General features: G+C 36.7%; 3 protein-coding genes across 3 annotated transcripts; 2 read left to right on the plus strand and 1 right to left on the minus strand.

Annotated features, from left to right (window-relative positions):
- Positions 1-231: 231 nt before the first annotated feature.
- Positions 232-3,459, plus strand: LOC132180350 (pentatricopeptide repeat-containing protein At3g02330, mitochondrial). The gene has a single exon (XM_059593145.1). The coding sequence runs from the start codon at positions 346-348 to the stop codon at positions 3,013-3,015; it is 2,670 nt and encodes an 889-aa protein (XP_059449128.1). The 5' UTR covers positions 232-345; the 3' UTR covers positions 3,016-3,459.
- A 647-nt stretch (positions 3,460-4,106) lies between these two features.
- On the minus strand, positions 4,107-9,720 carry LOC132182414 (WPP domain-interacting tail-anchored protein 1). The gene is made up of 5 exons (XM_059595652.1): positions 9,563-9,720; positions 7,474-8,084; positions 5,817-7,036; positions 4,775-4,969; positions 4,107-4,553 (listed from the first exon to the last, which is right to left on the minus strand). The coding sequence occupies exons 2-5, from the start codon at positions 8,045-8,047 to the stop codon at positions 4,356-4,358; spliced, it is 2,187 nt and encodes a 728-aa protein (XP_059451635.1). The 5' UTR covers positions 8,048-8,084; positions 9,563-9,720; the 3' UTR covers positions 4,107-4,355.
- Positions 9,721-12,397: 2,677 nt separating this feature from the next.
- LOC132180629 (amino acid transporter AVT6A-like) lies at positions 12,398-17,286 on the plus strand. Its single transcript, XM_059593520.1, has 6 exons — positions 12,398-13,089; positions 13,185-13,680; positions 13,834-13,986; positions 14,424-14,627; positions 15,822-16,287; positions 16,838-17,286. The coding sequence occupies exons 2-6, from the start codon at positions 13,254-13,256 to the stop codon at positions 16,974-16,976; spliced, it is 1,389 nt and encodes a 462-aa protein (XP_059449503.1). The 5' UTR covers positions 12,398-13,089; positions 13,185-13,253; the 3' UTR covers positions 16,977-17,286.
- The last annotated feature ends 758 nt before the right edge of the window (positions 17,287-18,044 follow it).

Here is an 18,044-nt window from a genome sequence, read left to right on the forward strand (position 1 = left end):
TTTTTAATTTTAAAAAAATTATTTTTTAATTAATTAATGTTATGGATACGTGTTAAATCGTAATTGGTACTAACGTGGCGTTCTATCAAATTTTAGACAAAATTTTGACAGAAAGACCGTCTTAAGATTAAAAAATAAAAAACTTAAATCACTTGAGTGTATAAAGCATTTAACCATATTATTTAAAACCATATAGTGCGGTTCAACTAATTGAAGTCTTTTGCACTTACGCTTTTCAAGAAGGCCGCATTTGGTTGGCCCATGGAAACAAGGCAAACGAGTGAAGAACCCAAAACTGATTCTGAACGGTCAAAAACACCCGCCAAAGCATGAGTTCCATAGTTAATGGCTCACCATCACATCCCTCACCTTCGGTTAATAAGGCTCTGCTCTTTCCCATCAATACCTCTGTGCAAAACTCCATCAGTTTGTACATTCTGTACTCTTGTGCCAACCCAAAGAACACCCACAAGCTGGAAAACCTTTTCACACATTTTCCAAGAGTGCTCGGATCAACGAGCTCTGAATCCGGGCAAACAAGCCCATGCTCGCATGCTCGTTACTGGGTTTCAGCCCACCGTCTTTGTTGCGAATTGTTTGGTGCAAATGTATGTGAAATGTCGTAGTTTGGAATATGCTTCTAACGTGTTTGATAGAATGGGGCAACGAGACACGGTCTCCTGGAACACGATGATTTTTGGGTACGCAGGATGTGAGAAGATGGAGATCGCGCAGCTGTTTTTTAACAGAATGCCCTTGAGAGATGTGGTGTCTTGGAATTCTTTGATCTCAGGGTACTTGCTGAAGGGTGATTATTCGGAGTCGATTGATATATTTGTGAAGATGGGGAGAACGGGGATGGTGTTCGACCGTACTACGTTTGCAGTTTCTTTGAAATCATGTTCCGTTACCGAAGACGTTGACTTGGGGATTCAGATTCATGGACATGCAGTGAGGAGAGGTTTCGATAATGACGTGGTAACAGGAAGTGCTCTAGTACATATGTATGCCAAATGTAAGAAATTAGTTGATTCTCTCCAGGTTTTCCACGAAATGCCCGAAAAGAATTTGGTTTCTTGGAGCGCTGTTATTGCCGGTTGTGTTCAGAATGATCAGTTCATTAAGGGCTTAGAACTGTTCAAGAAGATGCTGAAGGTGGGAATCAAGGTTAGTCAATCTATTTATGCTAGTCTTTTCAGGTCCTGTGCAGGGTTATCTGCATTTAGGTTAGGCACTCAGTTGCATGGACACGCCTTAAAGACCAACTTTGGATTTGATGTCATTGTGGGAACTGCCACTATGGATATGTATGCAAAATGTGACAGCATGCCTGAAGCTCGAAAGCTATTTAACTCATTGCAAAACCATAATTTGCAATCTTACAATGCCATTATTGTTGGTTATGCTCGACGTTATCAAGGTTTCAAAGCTCTGGAGCTATTTTGGCTTTTGCAGAAATCTGGCCTTGGTTTTGATGAGATAAGCCTATCTGCTGCATTTAGCGCATGTGCAGTGATCCAAGGAAATTTGGAGGGGCTTCAACTACATGGATTAGCAGTTAAGAATTGTTTGAGGTCAAGTATTTGTGTGGCAAATGCAATGTTGGACATGTATGGTAAATGTGGAGGTCTCTTTGAAGCTTGTAGCGTGTTTGATGAGATGGGAAGAAGAGATGCTGTGTCTTGGAATGCAATTATTGCAGCCCATGAGCAGAATGAAAATGAAGAGGAAACACTTTCTCTCTTTGTTTCAATGCTCCAATCAAGAATGGAACCTGATGAGTTCACCTATGGCAGTGTTTTAAAAGCATGTGCTGGTCAGCAAGCTTTAAACTATGGCTTGGAGATCCATAACAGAATAATCAAATCCAGAATGGGGTTGGACTTGTTTGTTGGAAGTGCCCTTGTGGATATGTACTGCAAGTGTGGAATGATGGAAGAGGCAGAAAAGATCCATGACAGATTAGAAGAACCAACGATGGTTTCTTGGAATGCCATAATTTCTGGATTCTCAATGCAAAAGCAAAGTGAGAGTGCTCAGAGATTTTTCTCCCAGATGTTGGAGAAGGGTGTAAACCCAGATAACTTCACTTATGCAACAGTTCTCGACACTTGTGCTAATTTGGCTACCGTTGGACTTGGGAAGCAAATCCATGCTCAAATCCTTAAGCTGGAATTGCAATCAGATGTGTATATAACCAGCACTCTCGTCGATATGTACTCAAAATGTGGAAACATGCAAGACTCCCAATTAATGTTTGAGAAAGCACCTAGGCGAGATCCTGTGACATGGAATGCAATGATTTGTGGATATGCTTACCATGGTTTTGGAGTAGAGGCCCTGACGACTTTTGAGAATATGCAGCTTGTAAATGTGAGACCAAACCATGCTACTTTTGTTTCAGTTCTTCGTGCTTGTGCGCACATTGGGCATGCTGAGAAAGGGTGGCATTACTTCCATGCTATGCGGAGTGACTATGGTTTCGATCCTCAGTTGGAGCATTATACATGTATGGTTGATATATTAGGCCGGTCAGGTAAAGTTAATGAGGCTTTGAAACTTATTCAAGAGATGCCTTTTGAAGCTGATGCTGTTATTTGGAGAACTCTCCTCAGTATTTGCAAGATCCATGGGAATGTAGAGGTGGCAGAAAAAGCGGCAAATTCTATCCTGCAATTAGAACCTCAAGACTCTTCTGCTTATGTCCTTCTGTCAAATATCTATGCTGATGCAGGTATGTGGGTTGAGGTAACCGAGATGAGAAAAATAATGAGGTACAATTATTTAAAAAAGGAACCGGGTTGTAGTTGGATCGAGGTATTAGATGAGGTTCACACATTTCTTGTTGGTGACAAGGCTCATCCGAGATGCAAAGAGATATATGAGAAGCTTGATGTTCTAATTGGTGAGATGAAGTGGGATGGGTATGTTCCACATTTTGATTTTGTACTTGATGAGGAGATTGAGGAACTCCAAGAGCAAGAAGAGCTCAGATCTAGCATGAATGTTATGTAGTTGACAGCCAGGTGAAGAGCATGAGATTTTTTCAATGACTTTTCCATGATTGCAATTTGGAATAAGTTGGGAAACGAATATAGAAGAGTTGGACACAAGTTCGGCAGCACAATCACCAAGACTCAGGTATTTGGTAAATTTACTGATTTGTGGGAAGATTATACAGCTTGTGACATTGTACTGGGGGTTCTTACTAGAAATTTGGAGATCTTGGATACAATTTAGGAAAAGAAGTGATAGATACTGAGTTATAAGGATGGCATGAATTGATTATGCAGGAGGAATAAGAAGAATCTAGTCTTTGGAAAAACTGGCCATGTGGTATTGATTATCCCTGACCAGGTTTTTCCGTTTCAGGCCCCATTTTTGAACAAATAATTATAGCAGAAAGGTGGTAATTTGAACACGAATGGGTTCGTCCATTGAAATAAACAACAGAATGAAAGCGCTACTTTGCATTCTTTTTTTTCTTCTTCTGAGCAACTTAGAGAAAACAAAGGAATAGATGGATGAAGGTAGATCAAGAGGAAAAAGAGAAATGAGAATGCTTCCCGAAAACAAGAGAACCAACAAATGCCCTACTCATTAGAGTTCCACAAAAAGTAATTTTCCACCAAAAGCACTTTCTCTGAAATTTGTTTTCTTGGTTTTCCTTCTCTCTTTCCCCCTTTTTTTTTATAAATGGGTTTAAATATTTTTCAGAACCATATCAAGGAAATTCTTATTTTCATGTTGAAAGGCCAAACAACTATAAGACAAACCTCCCCCCATTCCCAGCTTTGAATAAAATTAAAAAACAAAAAAACCTTTTGGCCCCCTCAACAGTCACCCACTCAGACGACTAGTTGACGTCGCCAGAAAAGAAAACTTGTGCAGCAGGCCAAGGTCAAAGCTCAAATCAATGTAGCACTTCCCATGCCAGCTTGATTGTCTGAATAATTAGAATGAAAAATAATAATAATAATAATTTAAAAAAATAATCTTCAGTGCAGGAAAATATATACACCGAAAAATTAGGACCATTGCAACTTTCCGTAGATTTCATAATTACAAAAAGCAGCTTTCATTAGTATCTTGTTATACAGCCAAAAACAAAAATGAGATCTTGCTATCCTCAGCACTTTCTATTTGCAGGTATTCAGTGCATTGATCAGATGAAAATATATATGCTCTCAGTACAATAAGTTGTATTGTTCTTCTGCATAGCACCACATCTCTAGTTAACAACAAAAGTAGTTTAGGAAAGAGTTATGTGCACCAAGTTACAAAAGAGAGAAGATGGACAAAAGGTAAGCATTGATGAAAATCTCCTATCATTGGCCAATCAAAAACTCTTGGCTTCAAAAAGGGCAAGTTTGTTGTTGAAGTAGATAGGCCACGACTGAAATCAGCAAGATGAGAATCGCCACAAAAACATGCTTAAAGTTCAGGACTCCTGCATCTATTCTCCTCACTGTCTCGACCTCTGGCTCTGATGTAGAATCTGCAGGCCCCTTTTTAGTCTTACCAACAGACACATTTTTCTGAGTCTTGCCCAACTGCAACCAAACAAATAGAGAGGCAAAAATTTAGAACAAAAAGTTTCAAGCTCCGAATAAGATACACTAGCCATCATGTGACTATGTGAGTGTTAAGGCTGTTAGTAGAAAAAACATCTATTATAAATTAAGATGCCTGGACAGCAAGAGGACAATTTCAAGCATGATTAGAAGAAAGCAACCCACCATTATGAAGTATACACATAAACAGGAACACTTACCTCGGAACCAGTGGCCAACAACTCAGTTGCTTCTTCCTTAGTTTCTCTTGCACGAGTAACATCAGTCAAGTCATGCTTGGCAAATGAGAATCCTTTACTGTCTTCTCCACTATAATGGCCACTAGCTACAGATGGGTGCTTGTTTTGCTGTAACTTCACCACCAAAATTTGGTTCTCCACTGCCAATGAAGATATCTGCACATAATACACAAATATCTTTTGAATCAGCAGAAGTTCCACTGGGTTTAGGAAAACCCCATTTTATCTTTAGCAGTTCAGTTGGCATGCCCTCATATTTAAATGTTGACTTGCGACCATCAAGATTCTACACTTGTTTTTATTCTTAGACCCTTTAAATGTTTTATATGTAAACAAAACTAAATCCATGCCTTGATGCATATTAAATCATTTGTTGTTCCAAAAGCTTAAGCTGATGAAAAATGATGCATTTAACCAAATAATATTCTCACATTCTCTCTCACGTATGGATTTAGCTTTCCCCTTAATAAAAGGGCCTAGCAAGTGGAATATTCAACTGAATTGAGAGATAAAGTGTCAAATCATGGTTCGGACTTAGGATCACATTTTAAAACCATTTATATCACCAGTTATCTCAAAAGCTTAAATTGATGGGAAACTGTATATTTAATCGTTCAATAAATATTCTAACAATTCAATAATTAAAAATCATAATTTGCAAGTCATTTATAGTCCCGACTTTTTTAAAACAAGACATTGAACTTTCTTGTTTAAGCAAAAAGATAATTCATAGAAACTAGCGCTGCTGTGAGATGTAATTTTAAATTTTTCATCAGAATTTTGGGTAAGTAATTTCCACGATAGTATGATGTAGGTCATTGCTGATCATTGAATAATTTTGTACTTTTAGCTTAATTTTGTTATGTAGATACTAATGTTGAAGTAGAAACTTCAAGTGCTGCTTAAATTCAGGTGATAAAGACTAAAGAGACAGTAAAATTGGGACAGTCTACGGCCAAAACCAGCTTTTAAGCTAAAAACTCAAATCATAATAGGCCAATACCTGCTTATGAAGGCGCTCTCTTTCAATTGCAAGTTGCATGACCAAATCCGTAATAACTTTGGTCCGGATACCAATGTCCTTTGCAGTTGCCTTTTTCATTTCCTTAGCTTGGTACAAAGATACCTCCAAGCATTCCAGTCTGCCCCTCAAAAAGTTCAGTTCCTCATTTAGCTCCTCATTAGATTCAGATAATATGATACACTTCTCCTCAGCACAATCAGCCCGACTTTCAGCTTTTGAAACTTTCAACTTCAGATTCTCTATCAAATTCTCCATGTCTCCAATTGCAGAATTCAACATGCTTTGCTTCTCCTGACTAGCTTCAGCAGATGCCACTGCATGCTGGAGCCGAATATCAGATTCCCTCAACTGCGTCTCAAGTAAATCCACCTTCTCATAGATACCACCACTGTCTTTAGGAAGACCCAGCTCTTCATTAAGATCCATATTGGTCTCAACCAATAATTTACACCTGGCTTTGGCACTTTCGGCCCTACTTTCTGCTTCGGAAATTTGTTCTTTCGGATCCAAAATAAAATTTTCCATTTCACTGATTTCAGAAGATACAACATTATGATGCTCCTGACTTCCACCTGCAGAGACGTTTGCATTCAGCAGCTGAAACTCAGATTCTTTAAGCTGCTTCTCGAGTGAACTCACCTTCTCCCTCAAAGTGAAGGCCTCAGTATTGGCAAGACTTAGTTTATTTTCAGCTTCCTTCAAGCTGGCTTTTAAGCTGTTTGCCTGGGCTAAGAGGAAGTTATCATGTTCTGCACCACTAGTCTTGAGCTTGTTGAGATCAATGTCTTTACCTTTCAACTGGTCTGTGGAGCATTCAAGCTTTGATCTTAGCTCAGCTTCTCGCTGAACTGCACCATTCAAATTGAACTGAAAAATCTGGAGTCGACCCAATAGTTCCTTTGAAATTCCCATCAGGACCTCTGATGCATTATCTGCCTGCAACCACCTCTCCCAAAAATCAGCTACTTCTTCCTCTAGGTAAAATACTTCTTGTTCTGAAGAATGTAGCCTCAGTTTCAGTTCTTCTTCATTATGTCTTGATTCGGTCAACTTCTTCTCTAGATCCATCTCTCTAGCCAAAGATTTTTCAAGCATCCTCAGGATATGTCTTTGCTGTTCAGCAGTTTGCATCTTTATCTTTGCATATGTATTCAAAAATTGGTCATCCTCTGGAAAGTTCGCACCTTTATCACTATTCCCTGTCAACATGCATGCACTAGAAAGTGAGATACATGTGTAACATATAATATTGCAGTAACATATGCCTGCATCAAAGAGCAAAACAATTTTATTTAAAAAAAAAAAAAAAAACTGTCCTCTGTCACACATCTTCATTAGGAAGAGCAGAATCAAGCCTGTGAATTACGAAAATGATCTGAAGATGCTCAGTTGCCACATACAGCTCCTATCGTGGTTCAGCTATCTAACAGGTTAACAATTTTATTTTTTTTTAAGAAAAAAAAAATTTTCACAGTTTCTTACAACTTCACATTTCTCTAGAACAAGCAAGCCTGTCCCACACTATGTATTTCTACAGCTACCTATCATATTATAAGCATACAAATCAGTAATACTACAAATCATGAAAAAGCTGATTATTTGTTATTATAAACTAGGTTTGCTTTCTATAGCTTACAATTGTCACCCCGAACAGAACATGACAAGATCCTCTGGAACTTGGCAGATTGCGTCCAAATTTCAGAGATCTGATCTTGTGACTGCTTCAAAGATTGTTCAGAATCACGCAACTTTCCTTCCATTTCCTTGAAATTTTCTCCCAAGTGTTTGAATGAGGATACAATCTCACGGGAAGTGTTAACATCTGCTTGAAGTGCAGCCATGAATTTGTCCAGTTCTCTCACCTCTGAATCTAAAATTCCAGATAAGAGATCAAATTCCAAAGCCTTTTCAGTAGAATCACTGAACATATGTTCTTCCTCTGAAGCAAAGGCTTCAAAGTCACTTTCCCTGGTCGCCACATGCATCATCAGAACACTAAGGTTAACTAACTTTTCAGAAGAACATGCTAAATCCAATTCCACTCTTGTCAGAACTTCCCCAGCATTTCCTAATTCTCCAATAACCTCTCCATTAAAAGAGACCCCTCCAAGTAAATTAACTTTATTTGACTCTGCCTCTGCATCACCAGTATCAACATTATCACTAGATACACTTGCTTCACAAACAGCATCTGTTTCCATTGCAATCATCCAGCTATTCTGCTGCTCTTGAGACCTGGAAAATCAACTACAAGAAAATAAAGAAAAGTTAAGTTAGAGAAAGTTGTGAGAGGAAACAACAGTAACCTAACTGAATATTAAGAAAATAATGAATAAATGTTTTCTAAATTTTCAGGGCTCATCTGATTGCATTGCTGCTTCCAGCTTCAGTTTTCATTTGAAAGAAAAAAGCCCATAAAATAAATAAAATAATTTATCCAAAAAACAAACCCTCAGTGAGAGATCGTTTTTCCAAATAATGGGAAATGCCAAAAACAAGAATCTCAGATATAAAAAGGAAATATTTAATGCTTTCAGTGACAACGAGAATGGAAAGAGAACTACTTCCACCATCAGTTCACAAATACCACCACCATGTTATCGCCTCCACCACAACCATCCCACAGAACCACTGCTGCCAACTTTCCACCACCATCATAATCACCATACTGCTACCATTGTCATACTCTGATTTCACCGCATCAAATGCCACCGTACCACCATGTTATCAGAGTCAACATCACCACCATAACAATTGCTTTTACTACCATCATCACTAACTTAATTATGTCCTCCCACATTACGTAAAGAAAATGTTTTCCGTCCCAAAACCATCTTAATATGTAGAAAGATATCCCACCTCAGGTGGTTGCGCATGAACAAGTGCAAAATGCAGACAAACATAACAAATGAAAATAATTGCATTAAGTAAGAACTCTTAAGCCAATAAGCTTTAAATCAAATGGCGCCTCCTACCCCTATAAGAATAGGGCGGAGGGCAAGGTGTTGGGTTCGAAACACATAGGACCCGTATTTTACTTACGAATAAGAAAATCAGCACTCTAAAGTTTCCTCAAGTATCTCTTACTAAAAAGGTAACAACTAAACGTCAAATAACTATCGATGAACACTCACTAGAAATCCTGCCCATCCTTCATTAAGTTAAAACCAAGCCTCCCAAATATAACTTCTTACACACAAAACACCAACAAGTAGACCATTTTCATATCTCAAACGAATGTAAATTCTTTTTTAAATTCCCAAACTAACTATCATTAAAACTCCAAAAACCCAGAACAAAATTTCCATAAACCAACAAAAGAATCCCTGCAAACAGTTGAAGATATTCAAGAAAACGAACAATCCAAAACACCATCTAACAAGCTGGAAGGCACCCCATGATCCAAAAAAGGAAAACACATCATCTCAGCCATCCTGTTCTCATAAAGATGTTCCTACGGCTAACAAAAATCCATAACAGTTCAAAATTTTGAAAGACCCAGATCAAGAATTTCCCATATGTCAAAAAAAAAAAAAAAAAAAAAAAATCCATGAAAAATCCGGAAATGTTCCAGAAATAGAAACTCCAAAATGCCCATCTCATGATTTACAACATGTACAACGAAAAGACTGGAGATAATAAAAAAACCCCACATTATTTTTCAACATCTTCTCGTGAAAGACATAGAGTAAATGTGAGAAAAATCCTAAAAATATGAAGTGTACCTCATGAAAGTGCTCGAAAGCACACGAACGAACCGTCAAGTTGGAAGATAGATACGAGTTCCTCTTTCCCAATTACAAATCCTTCCCCTAAAAATAGAAAGGTGTAGTTGATTAATACAACACAATCGGTGAAATGCCTGTCACACACGGGAACGTCCTCGTTTTGCTAAATTCCAGAAAGCCGTCTGCTCTTTCTCTTTTTGAAGCGATTGCGAGTGGCTGTTTTTGACGTAACTAAAGGCTTTGGAAGGCGACCATTTTCGACACAACAAATCTCAAAACCACTTGCTCATTCCTTTTCCTTTAAATTTTAAAAGGAATCATAATTTTTTGTTCTTATAACTTTGTTCGTTTGAAATAAAAAATATTTTTTCACGTAACTTTTTGAGATTTAAGACGAAGAAAATTTAAAAAAAAATCATCCATATAATAATAATATAAAAAATAATATAACCTTGTCAAAGCCTTTAAAGAAGTAATTTTGCATAGTTTAAAGTGATTTTATTTTAAAAAAAATTACTAACTTTTTGATGTAGAAATATAACCTGTATTAACATTAAAAATTTAAATTTCATATATAATTATTTTGGTTACAAAAATTTGTAGAATTAGATAATTAATTTTAGGAAAAAATTCACTTTACCCTCTGAAATTTTAGGGTTTTTCAATTTGAACAACAAAGTTTAAAAATTGACAATGTACTCTCTTAATATTTCAAAAATTTTCAATTCAGACCTTCCGTTACTTAATTTCCGTCTAATTGGACGAAATTTAAAAAAAAAAAAAAAAAAAAATTGAGGGTAATTACGTAATTTCATTTATTTCTGTCCAATTTGACGAAAATTAGTAACTGGAGGTTTAACTTGAAAATTTTTGAAACATTATGGGGGTACATTGCTAATTTTTAAACTTTTGAGCTTAAATTAAAAAATTCCTAAAACTTAGGGGGGTAAAGTGAATTTTCCCAATTGTAAGAAAGAAACAAAAAAAGATTTTAATTCATGATTTCTATTGTATTAGCATTGCTCTTCTAGTGTTAGCAGCCTTTCTTTTTTTCTTTTTTTTTTTTTAAGTACATTAAACAACAAACGGGAACAAAGCAAATCAACTAAACAACTAAGCATAAACAAGCCTAAAATTAACAAAAGCTAGACCAAAGAGAGAGGATTCTTTCCACTCACAACCCGAACACATGGAGGTAGAGGCAGAGCAATAGAAATACTGCAAGATGAAAATCAGGATGCAGCCCAACGTGCCAACAACTAGGGGAATGGAGTGACAAATAATTAGTTCAAACTGCGGAGACTGCTAATTAGGAGGCTGCTAATCAATCAGATTTCAGAAAATTACCCACTGCTAAGCAAAAATCAAGACCCCTATTATCTTTGCTATTTGAGCCTTAGAAGTGTTGGGCCTGCAAATCGTTTTGATTTGATACTGTGAACACCAAGCTCAGCAAAAATTAAGATATTTCAAGCCCAATTCTAGGGACAAAGTGTCTTAAGAGTTTCTTCCATCTTATTTATAAAATTGTGGTGTTTTTTAAACATGTGACAAGCATATATTTTTTTAACAATATTAAAAGTATTTGGAAAATTCTAAAGCATATGTTTCTCACATGTAAAATGACACTTGCTAACTTGATAGAATGAAGTCAAAGAATTTCATCCGATCCAATTTAAATAAAAACTCTATTCCAAATTATAAAACTAGCTTAGGGGGTGGTAATTTGTGTTTGTATGTCAATGCATACGTATAAAATTATATTAATCAACGCTAATTTCACATATTTAATTAAATGGGTCGTACTTTATTTCACATTAATTAATAACAGAATTACTAAATAATAAATGGGGTTTATTAAACATGGTTAGGCCAACAATTGCTTGTCAAGATTGTCTGGTTATGATGTGCCAGCCAGGCAATACTTTTATAATAGTCATGTCATAATTATCGTTTTTGTTTTGGACAAATAAATTAATGGTGTCGTGTGGATAGCATTATTCTATTTTGTTTTGTCATAAGATTCTAAATACAATAATGTCATGGAAGTTTAGTAAGGTTAAAACTTATTAACTTAACGTTAATGGTCTTATAAACTTTTCATGCACTTCCTTTGTCATATCATTATTGGAAATCCGTCACATAAAATATAGATGAAAAAAAAAAAAAAAACATTGGTTTTAAATAAAATCGTATCAAAAGATAGGGGCATAAGTATATTTTAGAAAAATAAAAATTATATAAGCCTAATCGTTTAAAATTAAAAGGGGTAACTTTACTGAAAAACCGTTAAACTTTTATCTGATTTGATAAATACTTTAAACTTTAAAATCTCTTAATTTAGTTTCCTTAACTTTCAATTGCAATCAATTTGGACTCTCTATCAGATTTTAAACATTAAATAACGTTTATACCCTTGACTTTTTTATAAAATTTTAACTTTACCCTTAATTCTAATACTTTTTTTTTTAAAAAAAGTAAAAAATCGAAAATCAGAGATATTTTGGTCTTTTTTGGTATTTTTAACTGTTAAATTTGACGGAAAAATTTAAATTAAGAGCAATTGAAAACAAATAATTAAATTGAGATATTTTAAAATTTAGGAGAGAAAAATTTGTCAAATTGAGTGAGATTTCATGGTCTTTAGTTAATTTACCCCGAAATTAAAAATAAAAATCAAAGATAAGTCTGACGATTTATTTGCCAAAATATCGGGCTCTTTATATGGGGCTTGCAAAAGTTTCAACATTTCGTCTTCTTATAGCAGATTTCGAGTCTGATGATGATCAAAAAGCGGACAAAGACCTTTGTCGTTGACGTCAATGGGACACAATTGATCTGTAGAAACTAGAAACCCTAAAAAAATAATTGCATCTTGATTTTTTATTTCTTTTTACCTTCACCAATCACAGTTATGCCACCGAGTCTGAAAAGTCTTTGTTGTCCCGATGGTCATAATTGGCATTCATGTTTTAGTCAATTCGTACAGACGCACGCAATGATTCAGTCTATAGGCAACGCCATTGCGTATAATTTCAGTCTTTCCTGTAATTCTTGGTTTTGAAGCTCAAAGTTATTCAATTTCTTTTCGCGTTTTGAAAGTTTCTGTTTTTTTCTCTTTTTAGATTATACGAAAAATCTTTCTTGCTTGGGTGGCTTTGGTGCTTATCTCTGACGAGAGTGTTGGGTTTGGGGAATTTCGCTCTTTGGGGAACTGGGTCAATCTGAAAAGGTCCAGTTTTTTTGTCGTAAATATTTGTTAGCAGTTGTGTATATTAAGAAATTACTCGAATTCAAGATAATTTCAGTACTTCCATTTCTGGGTTTTGAAATTTCTTCTGGTTTTCTTAGTTTCTGCCTTAATTATTTGGGACAATTTACAAAGGATCTGTTTCTTTTGGAAATTTGTAAGAAGTGGGGTATTGGGTTTGAATATCTGGTTGGTTTGGCCCTAGAAGAGCCCGCTTCAGAATCATTGCACTGAATCACAATATTTCGTATTGAAGTTCTTCCATCGTTTACAGGTTAGGACTATTAAGTTTTAAAATTATTTGAATTGATTTTAAACTGACTAGAATTTTCCAATTTCGAAGCTAAATTCGGGTTTTTATGTACACAGTTATTGAGCTCCATCTGTAGATTTCCTAAGCTTGGAATCTTTGTTTGGAGAAATTAAAGATACTGAAGGATGACGATTGGAAATGTTGCACCTAAGAAGGAGAGGAAGTCACGAAAGTCCGTAACAATTGTTGATGATAAAGCCCCCTTGTTGCCTAAGAGGCAAGAGGAAGATGTTGGGTTTGATGAGTTTAATGGTGCTTCCTTTACTGGGGCAGTGTTCAACTTATCTACCACAATTGTCGGTGCTGGGATCATGGCGTTGCCGGCAACCATGAAAGCTTTGGGGCTTGGTCTTGGGATTGCCATGATAATCTTTATGGCGTTTCTGACCGATGCTTCAATCCAGTTTTTGCTTAGGTTTAGCCGGGCTGGGAAGTCGGGTTCTTATGGAGGTCTTATGGGGAATGCCTTTGGAAAATATGGGAAATTTTTGCTGCAGTTAAGTGTCATAATTAACAACATTGGCGTACTCATTGTGTACATGATTATTATTGGTATGATATAATATCTGTCTCAATCTTTGTTTCTGTTTTTGATATCTCGCATGGGGAAGGTCTTTGTAGACTTATTTGCCTGTCAAGATTTATTGTAGTAATTATGTGGAAAGCTGTAAATTTCTTATGGATGTTGTGTCCTTTTACTTGAAGGCGATGTGCTTTCTGGAACATCTTCAAGTGGAGATCACCATGCTGGTGTCCTCGAAGGGTGGTTTGGAGAACACTGGTGGAATGGGCGCACCTTTGTTCTCTCTGTCACGACGCTTTGTATATTTGCTCCATTGGCATGCTTTAAGCGAATCGGTTAGTGTTATCCAATTATCTGTCAGCTGCTATCTGGGTTGCTCCATCTGATTCTTAATTTTCCATCTAAGTTGAGCAATAGTCAGATCTAGCAATCTCACATGTTTTATTGAAACTATGGCACTTGAATTATACTCGTGGCAAAATAGAATTTGCAGTCTGACAGCCTTATTTTCTTCTGATTTGAAAATGGATACCTGCTTCTGGAGGAACATAAAACAGATTAAGTGGTTTGTTGCTTCTCAAATTGCACAGTATTGTGACGTTTGGGTGGTTTGTATATTTGTACCAGAAATTGAGCATATCTTGAACTTAAAACAGTTTTTTTTTTTTTTTTTGGTGCATGTGGATTTCTCTATTGTTATCATTTTAACAACCTTATTATGTTTGATATGCATTGTTGTGGAGATCTTATATGCATTCTTTTGTGGTGGCAGATTCATTAAGGTATACATCTGCTTTATCAGTTGCCCTGGCGGTTGTGTTTCTTGTTATTACCGTTGGAATTTCCATTATGAAGTTGATAAGTGGAGGCGTTATGATGCCTAGATTCCTACCTGATGTTACTGATCTGACATCATTCTTTGAACTCTTCACTGTAGTCCCTGTTCTTGTCACTGCATATATCTGCCACTATAACGGTATGCAAGCTGTTTACTCATTTACACAGATCTTATTTTGCCTGCATCCTGCTATTTCTGTTGGAATGGGATTGATTAGGTGTCTTAGGGTGATGAATATTGAATGAAATAAAACAGATCCCCCCCTCTTTCAACATGGAAAAAAAAAGACCCAATTTTTTTTTTTTTAAAAAAAGGGACCTAAAAAAAAAAAAAAGGGAAGTAAAACCCACTTTGAACCTTATTCTTCCCCCACCCCGAACCAAAAAGAGGGTCCATGAAGACTTGGTCAGCAGGAGTTGAACTCTGAATAAACTTAGTTGAACTGACTAGTTTGGGTTAGTTCAGGCATTGCTTCTGCACAACTTGAACTCAACCCATTTTTACCAGGGAGAACAATCAAATTGATCCATGGGGCTTAGCCTTGTATCAAATCAATCTTTGTGGTATAAAAATGATTTTAAAGATCTCTGGGGTATCATCTTTATTAAACTGGTCCCTCCGTCCACCTTTAGTTAGTTTTTGTTGACGGAGACCCTGACACATAAGCATACGTCCATGTCATCATCAATGTAATCTCACCTCAGAGGCTAAATTCTGAGTCAACTCAACACTTGACAAAACATAAAAATAAAAAATAAAAAAATTGGCATTTGGGGGTGGTCGAATTACCCTCAATAGGCCGAAAGGCTACCCCCTTTGGCCTTTACCCCACCCACTTTGGTGGCTTAGATGTAACTGCGTCCACCTTTTTTTTTTGCCATGTGTTAGCTGGCACAATATTTAGCCTGTGGCAAGATGACATTGGCGATGACGTGGATATATGCTGATTTTTATACCACAGGGACCAATTTGATACAAGGTTGAACCTCAAAAATCAATTTAGTAGTTTTCCCTTTTTTTGAAGTTTGTTTTTAATTATTGAGCTTGTGTAAAACATTTCTAATGAATCAAGATTGTTTTGTGTTGCTGAAGAAAAATGAGAACAAGTATTCTTTTTTTGTTTTTCAACTGATGTTTGGTGTTTGAATCTTAGCTGTGGTTGGAAATAAGACCATCCCTGTTAATTATGAGTTATATTTTCCAGGATTGGAATATGCTCTAGATTTCAACTGATGATTGAATCGAAAGGTTTTACTTTTTCATGTTTTTTCTCCTCTCAAATTGGAAGCCCCTATATAACAGGGACTCATTTCCTGTACACTTCATTTGCAGTTCACAGCATAGACAATGAACTTGAAGATCCTACACAGATAAACACGGTTGTGCGTACTTCGCTTGCTTTATGCTCATCTGTGTACATAATGACGAGCTTTTTTGGGTTCCTTCTGTTTGGTGATGCAACTCTAGATGATGTGCTTGCCAACTTTGATACCAACCTCGGCATTCCTTACGGTTCACTGCTTAATGATGCTGTCCGTGTTAGCTATGCTGCCCACCTCATGCTCGTATTTCCTGTTGTCTTCTTCCCATTGCGGCTCAACTTGGATGGCCTCCTCTTTCCCTCATCAAGGCCTTTGGTTCGGGATAATTGTAGGTTTGCATTGATCTCGATTGGGCTCATTACTCTTATATTCTTAGGTGCAAATTTCATACCCAGCATTTGGGATGCTTTCCAATTCACTGGAGCAACTGCTGCAGTGTGCCTAGGGTTCATTTTTCCTGCTGCCATTACTCTTAGGTGAGTTTTCCTGCATGTCACTGAACTTTGTAGAAAGATCATTTTTTTTTTGCTTATATATATATATATATTTTAATTTCTAACGATTTCGATAAGGAAAATAATATGCAGAAACACCATGGTTGGTTTAGTTATTTATGGTTGATTAGTTTGTGTAATCCTTCCTTATTGAAGGAAAGTTCATAATTAAGGCCTTTTAAATTGCTTGATGAATATTCATAGGATTCAGATTTTCTGTGAAGGAAAATCAGTAAACCTTCGATAGCTTAATGATGGACCATTGTGCCACCGCAGGTGCATTTGACACGTGTAAATGCCCTTGGTAGAGACACTATCTGCTTGCCCTGCCCCTACCATTAGTAGCCCTACCTGCTATTGTTCTCCGTGAATTAACATGAGGGGATTTTTTTAATTATCTGTCTTGGTTTTTCAAATTTCATGAGCTGGACTTTTAAAATCATTGTTTTTATTTTTATTTTTTCATGGTTTTATGGGTGGAATTACTACATCATCAAACTATTATAAAATTTGCTTTTCCTTGGCGATTCAGGGATAAGCACTACATTGCAACGAAGAAGGACAAGTTCTTGGCTGTTTTTATGATAGTCCTAGCAGTCTTCTCAAACCTGATGGCCATATATAGTGATGCCTATGCCTTGATAAAGAAGAATACATCTCCCCGTGACTGATCTCTCACGTCACTCCTCCATCTGAAGAAACGCCCAAGTGGGAGGTTTCGTGATGCTTTCGAGGAAGGAACCCTATGGTGGGGTCATTTGGAGGCCAATCAGAAAACCAAGGTTTTCTATAATAAGGTTTTTGGAGTTGAACTATAGTTATAATAAAACGACCTACTACTTGTTCTACAAAAGTACTTTGCTAAAGAAATGTACCGGAGATAGATATATGCATTTGAGATTCGTGTGCATTGCTTGGTGCTTTGTATTGGATCTTGTTGTGTGGATCAGAAATAAGTCGTAGATTTATCATTGCCTCTTATCTTTCTATCTGTCAGTTTGTCAACTAATCTCCCTGATGACATTGATGGGAACATAATACGTGTTTTGCTGCTGCACAATCGGGTTCATGTTGCGCGGACCATAGCCCCGTAACCCACTTTGATTATGTACAGTTGAGGTAATAACTTCTAACTTCCTAATGGGAATGACTCACTCGGGGGTTTGAACTTCATGCTACATAGTACATACACCAAGCCACCCTCAACCCGTCAATAAATGATGTACTACGTAATGGTGATAAACTCTTTTACAGACAGTTTGGGTTAGTATTGGGACTTGGGAGGCCAAATCCAACAGGTAGTAACAACTTTCAAATGTGCGTAGGAGTGAACAGTGTCGCTCAAGTAAATAGGTTAGAGAAAGAGAAGGATTAATTCTACTAGTCATTTCTCCCGGGGAAAAGGAAATGGCAATGGCACTATGCGCGAGAGAGAGAGGGGCTTGGTAGAGTGTAGTGGTAAACTCTAAATTTGATAGTCCGGGGGTGATGGTGTTCTAATCTTGGAACGTATGGAGTTGGTTTATAAAATAATGTTTTATCATGTATACTTTCTCGACACTTTTAATAAAATCTCGATTACTTGACATCTCTCTAAAACGGGATGCCACAAGTTGTTTTAGCGAAAAACGGTGTTACTAGTCATCTCACCACAAACAAGATGAAACTGGTGCTGCAAGTGGTTTATGCAGAAACAGAGCTACAAATCATTTCGCTAGACATGATTCTGCAACATAAAA

Source organism: Corylus avellana, chromosome ca5 (assembly GCF_901000735.1).
Source record: "Corylus avellana chromosome ca5, CavTom2PMs-1.0".
Taxonomy (NCBI): Eukaryota; Viridiplantae; Streptophyta; class Magnoliopsida; order Fagales; family Betulaceae; genus Corylus; species Corylus avellana.

Excerpts from the sequence above, each read along its gene's own strand:
- LOC132180350 (XM_059593145.1), top strand. The coding sequence starts at position 346 with ATGGCTCACCATCACATCCCTCACCTTCGGTTAATAAGGCTCTGCTCT.
- LOC132182414 (XM_059595652.1), bottom strand. The coding sequence starts at position 8,047 with ATGATTGCAATGGAAACAGATGCTGTTTGTGAAGCAAGTGTATCTAGT. Across the intron at positions 4,970-5,816 it reads GAGAGCGCCTTCATAAGCAG|ATATCTTCATTGGCAGTGGA; the intron begins GTATTGGCCTAT and ends TATTATGTGCAG. Across the intron at positions 4,554-4,774 it reads TGTTGGCCACTGGTTCCGAG|TTGGGCAAGACTCAGAAAAA; the intron begins GTAAGTGTTCCT and ends GTTTGGTTGCAG.
- LOC132180629 (XM_059593520.1), top strand. The coding sequence starts at position 13,254 with ATGACGATTGGAAATGTTGCACCTAAGAAGGAGAGGAAGTCACGAAAG. Across the intron at positions 14,628-15,821 it reads ATATATCTGCCACTATAACG|TTCACAGCATAGACAATGAA; the intron begins GTATGCAAGCTG and ends CTTCATTTGCAG. Across the intron at positions 16,288-16,837 it reads CCTGCTGCCATTACTCTTAG|GGATAAGCACTACATTGCAA; the intron begins GTGAGTTTTCCT and ends TTGGCGATTCAG.